Raw genomic sequence first — 14,730 nt, forward strand, 5'->3', positions numbered from 1 at the left:
CTTTCGTGGAGCCGGGAGACTGCGCAAGCGCAGTAGCGCGCCTCGCCGCCATGGTCCCCGGTTCCGTCCAGTCAGCCGCTGGTGGTGGCGGCGACTTCCCCTCAGGAAGTCCGGTCTCCGCCTCCTCCTCCTCCTCTTACCCCGCCTGTTCGGCAGCGGCGGAGGCGGCGGCGCGGCAGCGGTTGTCCCTGCCTCTCCGCCACCTCCACCTCGGCCTATCCCCGGGCTGGCGGCGCTGGCGGGGAGGGGGACAGTAGTTGTAGACGCTGCCCCTGCCTCAGAGAAGGTGAGTTCCCGCCCCGGCGGCGGGGGCGGCCCGGGCCTTTAGCCCCTCCATCCTGCGACCCGGTAAAGGCCCGGCGCGCCCGGAGAGTGCGAAATGGCGGACCGGACAGGACCTGAGGCTCTCCGCTCCCCTCCCCACCCGTCACCCCTGGGAAACGGGCGCCGGGCTCCCACGTGGATCGCGGAGGGAGAAGGGACGTCTCCGCTGCCGGGGGAGCTGAGGTTGGAGCGGGAGAGAGGCGACCCGGCCGAGGCTGTAGATAGAGAGTGACAGGGCGAGGGAAGGGGAGGATGTGATGGGGACAGAGGCAAGGAGAGAAAAGGCCCCAGACGCGGAAGGGCGTAGACCTGCGCGGGGTGAAATTGAACATCCCGGAAAGTGGCGACCTCACTCACAAGTAGGGAGAAGTGGAGTCGGAACTTGGGGAGAATAGGAAGTAAACACGCGAGCCCAAGGTTCCTGGGGCCCTGGAGGAAGAGAAGAGGGGGTTAAGTTTTGAGGGATCACTTCGCAGAGTTTCCCCGGGTTTTTTGAGGATAACACCCTTTAAAACAAGCCTCCAAGATGTACAAGCTCATCTTGATAGTGGTGTGAGTTTTAATAGATACCTGCCAGTGTCAAAGCAGGACTTCAGTTAGGGCGGCGAAAACAACTTTTATTCAGTAACTACTGATAGTAGGAAAAATACTGAGCTCCATTCCGACTTTTCGCAGAAGTGACTGGGGGGTCTTAAAAGAAGGAATGGGGGAAGGTGGGGTTCAAGTAGAGTCGGAGAAGTACAGACTTAACAAAGGGTTGGGCAGTGTCAGCTTGCTGGCAATTACGGAAGTGAGAATTCTGTTTTCCCACAGAAACTGGGAGACAGCCTCTGAAATACATGATCATCACATTTCAAAGGAATGACTTTCAGATCCGTGAGACTCAGACACACCCGAGCTGTAGGAGACAGAAATACATTTCAAAGAGCCTGAGGAAGAGTTCGCAATTGTAAACCCTTTAGTAAGAACTGTATGAAAGAGAGGCCAGGAACCTCATCAGGTGTTGGCTAGAACAGACAGTAAGTATTTTTTGACAGCCGTGAGCTTTTCCAGACCTGAGCTCCACGATGGGGCTGGTTCATTCAAACGTGACCATGTTAAAATTTGGTCAAGTCTCTGCAAAAGTTTGAAAGAAATATACCTGCCTAGAGTTTTTACAGTTTTCACCAGTTCATTTTCCCTAAAACAAAGAGCTACTTCTTGACCATTTCGATCTAAGAGATGTTTGAGTTCTTACAAGTACTGTAAGAACTTACAAGTACAAACAAACTGTTGGTTCCAAACTATGAGTTTAGGCTTTAAGGCAGTTTTGAAATGATTTTGGATCGTGGAGCTTGATCCCACTGCAGAAGATTCTAGTAGAACATTCAGCCATCTTCAGTTTCATAGTTAATTTTTAGTATTTGCAGTGTTGCCTCATGTTGCTTTTTGTCTCCAGAGAGACAAAATGAGAACATTATTTTTGGTGGAAGCCAGAACATTGTTGGATAATTTAATTTTCCTTTTTCCTGAGGAACAGCAGTAAATATAACTTCATTAAAATAATTTTTATTTTCATCTTCCACAGTATACTCTATTTTTGTGTACTCTTGAATAATCTTTTATACCTTTCACTTGAAGGAATGACAAAACAGTAAAATATTATAAATTTCTTAGAACATTCTGTAAATATTTTATATAAATTCCATTCACTAAAAATGGAAATCAGAAACTGTAACCAAATGATGTTTCATTAAGTACCTTAGTGAGAGCAACTTTTAGAAGACTAGGTTTAGTGTCTTCAATCAGCCTGGGTTAGTATTACTGTTCTGAGATTAAAAAAATAAAATCTGAATTTTCTGCTTTCATACCAAACTTCCTGCCTTTCACTAACAAGCCTGAGCTATTATGATGTCAAGACTACAATTCAGTTTAGCTTCCATAGCCACATCACAGAAATTTGGAAACAGTTTCTCATGGGGGGAAAAAAAACAGCTTTTTGCCAGAGTGGGGTTTTTTTTGTTTTGTTTTGTTTTGCAATGACTTTGAATATGTGCAGTTACTAAAGACTAAAAATCAGTTCAAAACAAAGTGTTGGCAGGCAGTTACCTTTCTGTACTGCTTCAAGGTGGTTTTGAGGGCATAGGAGTCTTGACTATATAGATTCTAGTGCTAATTTCTCAACTAGCTTTATGACACTAAGTCCCAAACTTTCTGAACTTGTTTTGCCATCTGTGGGGAGGGGAGTTGGACTAGCCCGATTGAGTGACTTTCACAAACAGATGCTTTTGCCCTGCCCCTACCTTAGAGGACAGTTAGCAATGTTTGAAGACTTTTTTCCTTGGTTTTTGCCACTGGACAAGGAACAGCTTGGTGAGCAGTGGTACTACTGGTATCTGCTAGATGCCAGAGATGGCACACACAACATGAAAAGCACAGGGCACCAACATAGACATACCACAGCCTCCACAAAGGATTATCCTACACGAGATGTCAGTGTCAAGGTTGAGGAAGTCTGCACAAACCAAATAGAGGACCTCACCAGCTTTAAAATTATGAACTGGTTTGGCTTGGCTGTGTACTAGAACAGCAATTTATAAAACGTGAAACTTTGACTTAAAATGGCTATCAAATGACGTTCAAAGAGTAGTGAAATATTTTGAGTTACAGCTGAGATTTTGTTAGGATTTGGAAAATAGAATTTACTACCTAGAAATTACCTCGTCACTTTTAAGTAAATATCCTTATTAATTATTCAGTTAACTGCTACTTAACAAATAGTAAATATTTGATATGCTATTTAAAACACTCCTAGGACCCGGTATATTTTTAGTTTAGATATTTATAAACGCCTAATGTAATTTCCTATTGTACATAAGCTGGAAGAGAAAAAAAAATTCATCTAGTACTTAGCCAGTATCTTTTTTTCTTAAGATTCCTCCAAAAGGTGTCAAAGAATTATCATCCTTTCAATTATTAAATTCCACTCTCCTTTTCAAGATCCTGAAAGGACTATTAAAACTCCTGATCCATTTTCACCTATAGCTGTAATACTTATGAAGGAGCTTCTCTTAAACTGGGCTTGATAATAAAGGTCAGTAAGGATTAAGAATTTGCAAGCAGGGAATATATAGAAGGTGTAAATTACAAATAGGAAATTGAGAAATTAGACTCAATCACAAAAACTCAAATACCACATGACCAGACTTACTTGAAAAGAAATATACATCACATTTATGGTGAAAGTGTAGTAAGATTTTCCAGGACACTTTGTAATTCATTGAAAGAAGTTTCTCAAATATTTTTGACAGTTAAAAACTTTTTTCAGAATAATATTACTAAGAAATCAATAGAAACAAAACCACAGCAAACAGTTCTTTCTTATCTGGCTTTTTAAAAGAAAAGAAAATTAGACTCATTTTCAGAATGAAGAGCATTTCTAACTGCTTATTGAATCTAACCCATTTACATAGCAATTGTCTGAAGTGTTCCTTTGTTTTTTTGCAGAGATTCGAGACAAATGACAGAAAATCAAGCTAATAAGCCCTTATATTTATTCAGAAACCATTTAGAGCCCCTCCCATTAACCAGGTTCTTATGTTAGGACATGATCATTCTTACTGACCTATTCACATTTACTGACCTTTTGGAAGGACTGGCACGTATTTGATGACATTCTAATTCAGAATGGGCCCAAGTAAAACTAATTTCTTAGTTGATCTAGTCAAGGTCCTTGAGCTAGCTAGCCATAGATTACTTACAATGATTGATATTCAAAACATTTGTGTGTGCTCAGTCACTCGGTCATGTCCAACTCTTTGTGACCCCATGGATTGTAGCCCACCAGGCTCTTCTGTTCATGAAATTTTCCAGGGAAGAATACTCGAGTGGGTTGCCATTTCCATCTCCAGGGGGTCTTCCCAACCCACGAGTCGAGTCCAGGTCTCCTGCACTGCAGGTGGATTCTTTACCAAAGGCTTAGTTTGAGTAAAGACAGGAAATTTCCCTGATCATCTAATGATTAGGAATCAGTGCTTTTCCTGCTGGGGCCTAGGTTAGGGAACTAAGATCCTGCAAGCTGTACAGCACAACCAAAATAAATGGACATAAATTTTATATTACATTTGTAACCAATAATCCCAATTAATGATTTTGTTAATTCCTTTATGTTTTGTCATTGGAAATGTGCCATAGCAAATCCTGTTACTTGTGTGATTTTATTAGTGTAAAATAACTATAAGTCATCCAGTTCTATGGCAAACTCATAGGTCACATACTAATCTCATTTCCTGAAAAGGCAAGGTTAATAACTAACTCAGTTAAGAGTGAGTATTCATAATACTAGAAAGTATACACTGCATCTCTCAAAACTTCTTAGATGGAATTTGACCCTCTGGTAAAAAGGAATAAAGCAGCATACTTTGGTTAAGAGAACGGAATCAGTTACCTAGTCTCCTAAAACAGCGGTCCCCCAAACAGTCCCCAACTGTTTTGGCACCAAAGACCGGTTCCGTGGAAGACAATTTTTACACAGACTGGGGGATGCAAGCGATGATCAGCTATAAATACAGATGAAGCTTTGCTTGGTTGCAGGCCACTTACCTTCCACTTTGCAGCCCTGTTCCTAAGAGGCCGTGACAGTTAACTGTCCGTGGCCCAGGGGTTGGGAACCCCTTTCCTGATACAGGCTGTGCTCTAATCTTCCCTCAGGTTATAATGGTTTTAAAAGATTGCCAACCTCAAGAGCCAGGAGCAAGGCAGGGATGTCTATTCTTGCCAGTTCTTTTTAGTATTGTCCTGGACGTCCTAACCAGTATAGTCAGGAAAGGAAAAAAGGTTTACAGATTGGAGAGGAAGAAATCAGACTGTCTTTGTTTGCTGATACTAATGATCTGATCATCTATGGGCTCCGTGGTGGCTCAGTGGTAAAGAATCTGCCTGCAGTGCTGGAGAATAAAGTTCAGTCCCTGGGTTGGGAAGATAACCTGGAGAAGGAAGAGGCAACCCACTCCAGTGTGAAATTTCATGGACAGAGGAGCCTGGCAGTTCACAGTCCACAGGGTCACAAAAGAATCAGACACGGCTTAGCAACTCAACAACAACAAATAATCATCTATGTAGAAAATCCCAAGGAATTTTGGAAAAGCTACTAGAATAAGTGAGTTTAGCAAGGACACAAAGTACAAGGTTAATATACAAAACCAATACTATCTGTAAATGTTAGAAACAAGCAATTAGACATTGAGATTTTTAAAAAATACTATTAACTATTGCATAAAAACCAAAATACTTCTGGATAACTTTAACAAAGTACAGTGAATGATACATAACATTGCTGAGAGAAGATGCAAATGGTGGGGAAAATGTCCTTTAATGCTTCTTAGTGAACTCCATGTAAAAATGTAGTACTGTGTCATTAATTTGATATATTTAAAAAAGTTTATTAAAGGGAAACTAATTACACCTAAAACTTGCCAAATTAACATTCTAATTTTGCTCAAACATTTTTTCTTCAGTGACTAAAGATATTTAATAAGTATTTTTTAAAACTTAGTTTTAATGTCATGTTACAACACAAATCGGGTAGTGTCCTGTGGGCATGAAAATTTTTAGTAAATTTTTCACTCAGATTGAGTTGATTTACTCATCAACCTATTAAACCTATTGTGGCATATTAAAAACATATATAATGCAAAAGTTAAATTCAGGTTTTGCAATTTCTAAAAGGGTGATTGTATGCTTGCTTAGTGGTGTCCAACTCTGTGACCCGATGGACTGTAGCCTCCCAGAGTCCTCTGTCCATGGAATTCTCCTGAAGCCATTCCCTTCTTCAGGAGATCTTCCCGACCCAGGGATCAAACCTGGTCTCCTGCATTGCAGGCAGATTCTTTACCATCTGAGCTGCCAGGGAAGCCCCTGAAAGGATGATTGGGGTGTAACAAATTTTCTGACAAGATTAGAATTAGGAACAGTGGAGTGGTTCTTAGTATTTTATTAAATACTAAACCTTTTAAGACAGTTTTGAATTGCAAGTAATTCATACTTTTCATTTTTCATATTTAACTCAGTAGTTCACATGCAATGTTTTTATTACTTTAGCTTTTGCAATGGCTTTACCTATTATTACTGAAATAAGACCAACCCTTGTACAGATATTGAATAGCAAGGTGCATAGTTTCATTTCTCAAAATAAAAGATTACATTTTCTTTCTATTTGCACTATATCTTTCCTGGAAGTGAATGGCATTGTGGATAGTCATCTATAACTAGACTTGTACAAATAGGAACATCAAGTTTTCAGAATTTTGCTAGATTTTTTACAAAAATTAACCCTAATCTGAGAAAAATACTCCAAATGAGTTTCAGAAGAAACAAACTATTTCTTGCTTGAGACCTAATACCAACTTGTAAATAGATTGGATGTTTCTGCTTGACATTCCATTCTTTTAGACGTCAAAGTACATATAGCAAACATTAACACAGGACATAAACTGAAACCTTATAAGAGTTGGTTTAAAATCAGCAATCAGAAAAGATAGTAAGAATCAAGTTGAAATTTGACTTTTCATTTAAAAAAAAAAGGTCCTTCTGAAACATGAGTTAGCTTGAAATGCAAAGAATTAGGTACTCCTGTCAGGCACTCCTGACCTGTATAGCCATAATCTTTTCTTCATTTGGCTTTCTGTAGTTACTGGAATGGGCTTTTAGATGGCTTAGTGGGTGAAGAATCTGTCTGCAACGCAGGAGACGGGAGAGACACAGGTTCCATCCTTAGTCTGGGAAGACCCCTGGAGGAGGGCATGGCTACCCACTCCAGTATTCTTGGCTGGAGAGTCCCATGAACAAAGAAGCCTAGCGGGCTACAGTCCTTAGGGTCCCAAACAGTCAGACACGACAAGCAACTGAGCACACAGTTACTGGAATAATTGGTTGGAAAAACATTTCAGTTAAATGGATGAAATCCCAAATAACAATAAAAACAGCCCAGTTGTACAGCATTTACTATGTGCCAATACTCTTCTAAGTACTTTACATTTGTTAATTTCCTTAAGATCTACAATACCTGAAAAACTTGACCAAGCCTATATAATAAGTGCCAGAACTGACTCTAGAGTCCCTATGTCTAGCTCCTAGAAGCAGTGAGAAAATTAACATTGTGTGGCAAGCAGTAGTTCTGCATAGGTTGGCTTAAGCTATGTTAGGTGGATGATCTTCCTGGAAACAAAGCCAACATTTAAAGATCCAGTGTAGGGACTTCCCTAAAGTTCAGTGGTTAAGACTGCTTCTGCTGCAGGGGGCACACAGGTGGGTTCCACCCCTGGTCGGGGAACTAAGATCCCACTTGTTGCTTGGCCAAATATCTGTGTGTGTGTATATATATATGGTGGCTCAGACGGTAAACAATCTGCCTGCAATGGAGGAGACCTGGGTTCAGTCACTGGGTCCGAGAGATCCCCTGGAGGAGGGAATGGTAACCCACTCCAGTATTCTTGCCTGGATAATTCCACAGACAGAGGAGCCTGTCAGGCTACAGTCCATGGAATCACAAAGAGTCAGACACGACTGAGTGACTAACACACAGTTACGTATCCAGTTTAACAAATTACAGTAGAATGTTTTTTCCAAAACATTCATTTTAGATCTTTAAGCGCCTCTCATACACTTTACTGAGGTTTACTTTACTTATAGTAAACAGCACTCATTAAAAGTGTACAATGAGTTTTTGGCAGGTATTTGACATGAAATCACTTTCTTAAACAAAATGCCATGTATTTCCACCAGCTTGAACACTTTTCTCCTCCTCCTTTACAATTTATCCCTCCCTCCATCCTTGTGCCTGGCAACCACTAATCTGCTTTCTATCGCTACAGATTAATTTGTGTTTTTAGAACTTTTATAAGTAGACTCAGTAGGTACTCATGCTTTTACTCAGCATGATTATTTTGTGATTCATCCATGTTGCATGTATTGCTATTTTGTTCCTTTTCGCTGCTGAATAATTCTGTTGTATGGATATACCACACTTTTCTTACCCATTCCCCTGCTGATAGAGTTGCTTCTGATTTTGGCTATAAGAAATAAAGCTGCTATGAGTATTCATGTACATGGACATGTTTTCATGTCTCTTGGGCAAATACATGGGAGTGAAATGACTGGATCCTATAGTAGGTGTTTAACTTTTAAAGAAATTGTCAAAACTGTGTACCATTTTAGATTATAACTAGTATTGTAGCAAATGCCAAGATTAAAAGAATCTGAATTTTAAGATTGTCAGAGATGAGAGTGGTGGCCTAAACCTTTACCAGGATAAAGTGTAAAGTCCTACATTTAGAAAAGTAAATCAATTACATTAAGTCCCAAATGGGAGAAGTCAGCCAACATGGGGAGAGAGATATCGCTGGGATTTTAACAATTACAAAGATCAAAAATCAGAAACATGTCTGCTCTAAGACACGAAGTACTAAGGCTGGATGCCCGCCCCAAATCATTTCCCTCAAGTCCAGAGTCCTACTGTAATGTGCCCCAGTAACTTCTCCTTCAGAGAAGAAGTATTTTCTGAACTAAAAAATACATCGTTGTTGTTGTTCAGTCGCTAAGTCATATCCAACTCTTTGTGACCCCATGAACTGCAACACGCCAGGCTTCCCTGCTCTTCACTGTCTCCTGGAGTTTGCTCAAGCTCATATGCAATATCAGAGGCTTACTAAATGTTTTCATACTGAAATTGCCATTCCAATGAGCAAAAAGCTATTACTTTAGCCTTGTAAGCAGTCTTAACTTGAGAAGTTAAGATTTGATATGGTATATGAAATGATACAGGGTTGAAAATTGAAAATATTATCGTAAATGTCTTACCTGCCCTTATTTTATTCATAGATACCACGTTGAGTGAGCAAAGACTGAACATTTTACAGATACCTTTTGTAGAAGGCTTATAAGAACTAGTGCCATAATTTGAATCATAATGGATTTCACATTATGAGGTAGGTTGAAAATAAAGGACATCTCAATTATTAGCATTATTTATACTGAAGCATTATACATATTATACATAATTTATACTGAATTATTTATATATGTTATACTAATACTTTGATTTGAAAGCAAGCGAAAGTATAACACTCTTAGTTCAGACTAAATATAGTAAAATTCCTGAGTAAATAAACTAAAACTCACAAGTGCTATTTTCAAATTTAGAGGTGTAAATTTTGGATCACTTTCTCTAAAATAAACAATATTATTTATTTTTCAAGGGTAAAATACACACTGGGCTTCCCTCTTGGCTCAAACAGTAAGAATCCACCTGCAATGCAGGAGACCTGGGTTCAATCCCTGGATTGGGAAGATCCCTTGGAGGAGGGCATGGCAACCCACTCCAATATTCTTGCCTGGAGAATCCCCATGGACAGAGGAGCCTAGCAGGCTCCAATCCATGGGGTCGCACACTGAATGATTAAGCACAGCACAAAACACATACTCAAAAAGTTGGCTTTACTTTCAGATTTACAGGAAGCAAAATAAGAAATTGAAGATGCATTTTGTGAGTTTTCAGATGATTGATTTATGTTGATGTAATTCTAAACTTTGAATTATTTAATCATTATAACAAGATTGTGCTTGCAATATTGTAGAGCAGTTAACCTTCGATAACTTCAAACTTCAAACCTCAAAGCAAGTTTAACTTTTTTTAGAAAAAAGAAAAGATTGCTTGGTTTCAGGTAAAGGGAAGTAGAATATTGGGCAACAATGGATTTTTAAAATCTCTGCTGTCATGGTTTTTAGCTCCTCGGTTGTTGCACAGTCTCGCTATTTGGAGAAAGTTCATGCTAAAAAACGGAACTAATTAATGAGTGAATATGATCAGATTTCTCCACCAAGGTCTCAGTCTGATAAGGGTAAGGTTCAGTTCACCTCTTCATTGATCTCTGCACCATCTGTGATCTTTTGGGGTTGTCTTCAAGTTTCATCCATGGTATACCATTTTGTAGTACCTCATTCCTTTATATTTCTGAATGACATTCCATTGTGTGAATTGCCACATTGTGTTTATCCATTCATCAGCTAATGAACATTGATTGTTTCTAATTTTAGCTGTCAGTAATAGTGCTGCTGTGAGCATTTTTGTACAAATTTTTGTGTCGACATAGATTTTCATTTCTCTTGGGTATATATTTAGGAGTGAAATTGCTAGGGTTATGTGGTGACTCTGTGTTTGACATTTTGAAGAACTGCCAAACTGTTTTCCAAAGTTGCTGTACCATTTTACATTCCCACCAAGAATGAATGAAGTCTCCAGTTTTTCCTCTTCTTTGCCAGCACATTATTTATTATCTATCTTTTTAATTATAGCCATCCTGTGAGTATGAAGTAAAATCTTTTTCTTATAAAACATTTTTAAATATAAAAATAGAGAAAACAGTATTATGACACCTTCTGTACTTATCATCCAGTTTTGACAATTATCAACATCTTTTTAATTTTATTAGTGACTTTTTAAAAGTAGCTTTATTGAGGTATAGTTGAGGTATGTACAGGAAACTGTACATATTCCAGGTATATAATTTGATAGGTTTGAAACATATATATTGATGAAATGATCACCATAGTTAAGACAGTAAACATATCCATGCCCCCAGAAATGCCCCTTATAATGCTGTGCTGAGTCACTCAGTCATGTCCAACTCTGTGGAACCCCATGGACTGTAGCCAGCCAGGCTCCTCTGTCCATGAGGATTCTCCAGGCAAGAATACTGGAGTGGGTTGTCTTGCCCTCCTCCAGAGGATCTTCCCAACCTGGGGATCAAACACAGGTCTCCCGCATTACAGGTGGATTCTTTACTGTCTGAGCCACCAGGGAAGCCCAAGAATACCAGCATGGGTTGCCATTCCCTTCTCCATTAGATCTTCCTGACGCAGGAATGGAACCAGGGTCTCCAGCATTGAAGGCGGATCCTTTACCAGCTGAGCTCCCTCCTACTTTTTCCTGACTACTTTTTCCCAGGCAACCACTGTATTGCTATAGGTTAGTTTTCCTTTTTCAAGAGCTTTATGTACATGGAATCGTGTATTATGTACTATTTTCTCAGGCTTTTTTGAGTCAGCTTGATTGTTTTGAGATTCATCCATTTCGTCAAGTGTATCAATAGTCTGATCCTTTTTATCATTGATTCCATTATATGGATATACCACTGTTTGATTTATGCATTTATCTGTTGATCAATATTTGGGTTTTTTTTTTCCTTTCTGGGGCTATTACACATAAAACTGCTGTGAATATTCAAGTATAAGTCTTTATGTGGACATATAGTTCCTTCTCTTTAGGATAAATATCTAGGAGTGGAATAACTGGATCATATGGTAGGTGTATGTCTAACTTCCTTAGAAACTACCAGACTATTTTCCAAGTAGTCGTACCATTTTATATCCTACCAGCAACATTTGAGAATTCCAGTTGTTCTGTATCCTCACCCATCTCTTTAATTTCAGTTATTCTAGTGAGTGCATGATGGTATTGCTTTGTGGTTTTAATTAACATCTACTTGATGATGAATCATACTGAGCATCTTTCATGTGCTTACTGTCCATTTGTGTATATTCTTTTCTGAAGTATCTGGTCAAATTTTTTTGCCCCTGTTTAATAATTATGTTACATTTTGCTCTAGTCAGAATTTTTCTACTATTTAAGTTGAATAGGAACTAAATTTTCTGGCTCACCAAATTAGGCTTCATTTAGACTTCCTTTTTAATCTCAAATTGCCAGTAAAACTAGCTGATCATTGGTGACTCTAGATTGCTGTCAGACTTGTTTCTGTTAAAGGAAGGAACTGCATGGGTTATACTGCCTCATAATTTTTGGAAATAAAGCATATCACCAAAAATATTATCTTCTCATACTAAGTACATTTTCTGCTATATTTGTAATGCAGGATTTGAGGTGGGGACAGAAAGAGAAATAGTAGTTGTACTGCCCCATCCCCCAAAAAGCAAGCAAACAAAGATTAGCATATCGGCTTGAAATTTCTTCTGAAACTTTTCTCTACATAAATCCCTACCCACTCTGAGCTTTCACCTCCATTTCCTGCTTAGCCCTCCCACCAGCTCTTTAATAGAGAACAAACCAGAAGGCATTCTAGAATGTCTTTTTCACCAATCAGAAGTAACAGAATGAAATCCAATTCCTTATGCAGAAGATACAGAACTCTGTTCCCTCATCTTTTCTCATGCCCTATACCTACGAGTAGTTTTGTCTCAGCTGGATTTCTAATTTCCAGCATTCCAAAACCATTTTATAATTTTATTGTTAAGTCTTACAATACTGTTATCTGGTGAGTATGTATGTTTATTTTATTTTGAGTGAACAAAAGATTTTTAAAATTACCTCTCTATGGTTTGTTACTTTTCTTAGACAACAGTGTTCAAGAATCTGAATTTTAGAAATTATTTGAGCACTCAGATCAGGCCACTCACCATGGATGTGTAAGTCCTTCTATCCATACATCCCTACAAAGCCTTACATTTTTAGCCCTACAAAAGAATTATACATGTCAGCTCCTTTCTGCCTCCTTCATCTCACTTCTGAGAAAGATAAAATTACTTGTGAGTGGCGTAGGCCATATTTGACTTCCTTATGCTCCTTTTTGGCATATAATATCATGATATTTAACTTTTATACCAAAGTAGATTTTAATTTTGGGATGGGGAAGGGGCTTCTTTATTTTGTCTTTTGAGATTCTTCAAGAGTAAAGGAAATATTCAGAATTAAATAATCTAGTAAGAATTTTCTCCCATCTTTTCTACCCACAGAGAATCCCTTGTCAAGCTAATGAAGCATTCAAAGAAGACATATGACTCTTTTCAAGATGAACTTGAAGATTATATCAAAGTGCAGAAAGCCAGAGGCTTAGAGCCAAAGACTTGTTTCAGGAAGATGAGAGAGGATTATTTGGAAACCTATGGGTACAAAGAAGAGGTTGACTCTAGACCCAGGTGTAGAATGTTTGAACAAAGACTCCCATATGGAACCGTCCAAACCTACCCAAGATCATGCAGTATTTCACAAAGAGTGGAAAAGCAGTTACCTCAGTGGCTACCAGCTCATGACAGCAGGCTGAGACTAGACTCCCTGAGCTACTCTCAGTTCACCAGGGACTGTTTCTCAGGAAAACCTGTACCCCCGAACCTTAGTCAGCATGAGTCTAACTCTAGCTCATACAGTGTAGAATCTGGAGTTTACAGGCACCTCTCCTCAGAAAATAATACCAGTGCCCATCAGGCTAGTTATAAACACATACATCAGAAGAGGAAAAGGCACACAGAGGAAGGCAGAGAAAAGCCAGAGGAGGAGCGGCCCAAGCATAAGAGGAAAAAAGCTTGTGAGGAAATAGATTTAGACAAATACAAGAGCATCCAAACAAGCAAAACGGAGGCAGAAACAGTCAGAGTCAGTACAGAAAAGTTTAAGAACCGGAAGGAGAAAAGAAGCCGAGATGTAGCCTCTAAGAAAGAGGAACGTAAGCGCAGAAAAGAGAAAAAGGAACAAGGCCAAGAAAGGACAGAGGAGGAAATGCTTTGGGACCAGTCTATCCTTGGATTTTGAAGCTCTTGCATTGGTTCCCCCAGGGTTAAACTAATGCTGAGAAGCTTGGTTTTACAGTGTTCATGTTCAAATCCCTCTTCTCACATGAGCAGGTACAAAGGCTAAAAGAACAGGAAACAGAGTACGCTTGCTATCCAACATGCAAATATTTTTCCTCATTTTCTAAAATCATTACTACATTTTTCTTATACATAATGTAATTTCCCTTAACAAGAGTGGCTCTGCTTTTATTCATCTGGTTGCTGTGATGATGGAAGTATTTTTCCCTTGGGAGGTCATTTATATTTAAGTAGGATTAATAGGCTTAACAGAATCTATTTCTTGATTGGGTTTTAGTTTGGGGTGGGTATTTTTATATTCATTAGTTTTCTCTGTGAAGCAATTTAGATATTTTTCCTCCGTTAGATCTAACTTGCAGTATATTTTCTAGATTGAAAGGTGGAAAATGACATACATTATAATAAGCTTAAGTTACATACAGTTTTTAAAAAGAGTCTTGATACAAAATCAGTTTATATTCTGGAAATGTTTATAATATAATAAAAATCTAATTTCTACTTTTTTGTTTTGTTTTGTTTTGTGTCATTGATCTGTTCCTATTCGATGAATATTTTCTTCTGGAAGAGCAATAGCCAAGTAAATTTAAACCCACTTTTTGGATAGAAATCTGTGAATGGCCACAGTTTTTCCAAATAGTTGAAATTGGGGGATTAAATGGCATTATTCTTTCCTGACCAGTACTTTCTGTTCTGATAATCCCCTTTTTTATGATAAACATATCAAGTATTCAAGCACTGCTCTTTTGTTGTAGAGAGTAGTGACCTGGAAAT

At 38.7% G+C, this 14,730-nt stretch overlaps 1 protein-coding gene across 8 annotated transcripts; it reads left to right on the plus strand.

Annotated features, from left to right (window-relative positions):
* The first annotated feature begins 111 nt into the window (after positions 1-111).
* On the plus strand, positions 112-14,461 carry KRCC1 (lysine rich coiled-coil 1). Of its 8 annotated transcripts, XM_027555488.1 has the most exons (5): positions 133-286; positions 1,138-1,343; positions 9,181-9,287; positions 10,087-10,199; positions 13,108-14,461. In XM_027555488.1, the coding sequence occupies exon 5, from the start codon at positions 13,127-13,129 to the stop codon at positions 13,898-13,900; it is 774 nt and encodes a 257-aa protein (XP_027411289.1). In that variant the 5' UTR covers positions 133-286; positions 1,138-1,343; positions 9,181-9,287; positions 10,087-10,199; positions 13,108-13,126; the 3' UTR covers positions 13,901-14,461. The 8 variants fall into 8 exon arrangements, 7 of the variants coding, with proteins under 7 accessions (XP_027411286.1, XP_027411285.1, XP_027411288.1 ...); XR_003513382.1 differs by lacking the exons at positions 1,138-1,343; positions 13,108-14,461 and adding an exon at positions 11,131-11,172 and having other exon boundaries at positions 112-286; XM_027555485.1 differs by lacking the exon at positions 10,087-10,199 and having other exon boundaries at positions 131-286.
* The last annotated feature ends 269 nt before the right edge of the window (positions 14,462-14,730 follow it).

Source organism: Bos indicus x Bos taurus, chromosome 11 (assembly GCF_003369695.1).
Source record: "Bos indicus x Bos taurus breed Angus x Brahman F1 hybrid chromosome 11, Bos_hybrid_MaternalHap_v2.0, whole genome shotgun sequence".
Classification (NCBI taxonomy): domain Eukaryota; kingdom Metazoa; phylum Chordata; class Mammalia; order Artiodactyla; family Bovidae; genus Bos; species Bos indicus x Bos taurus.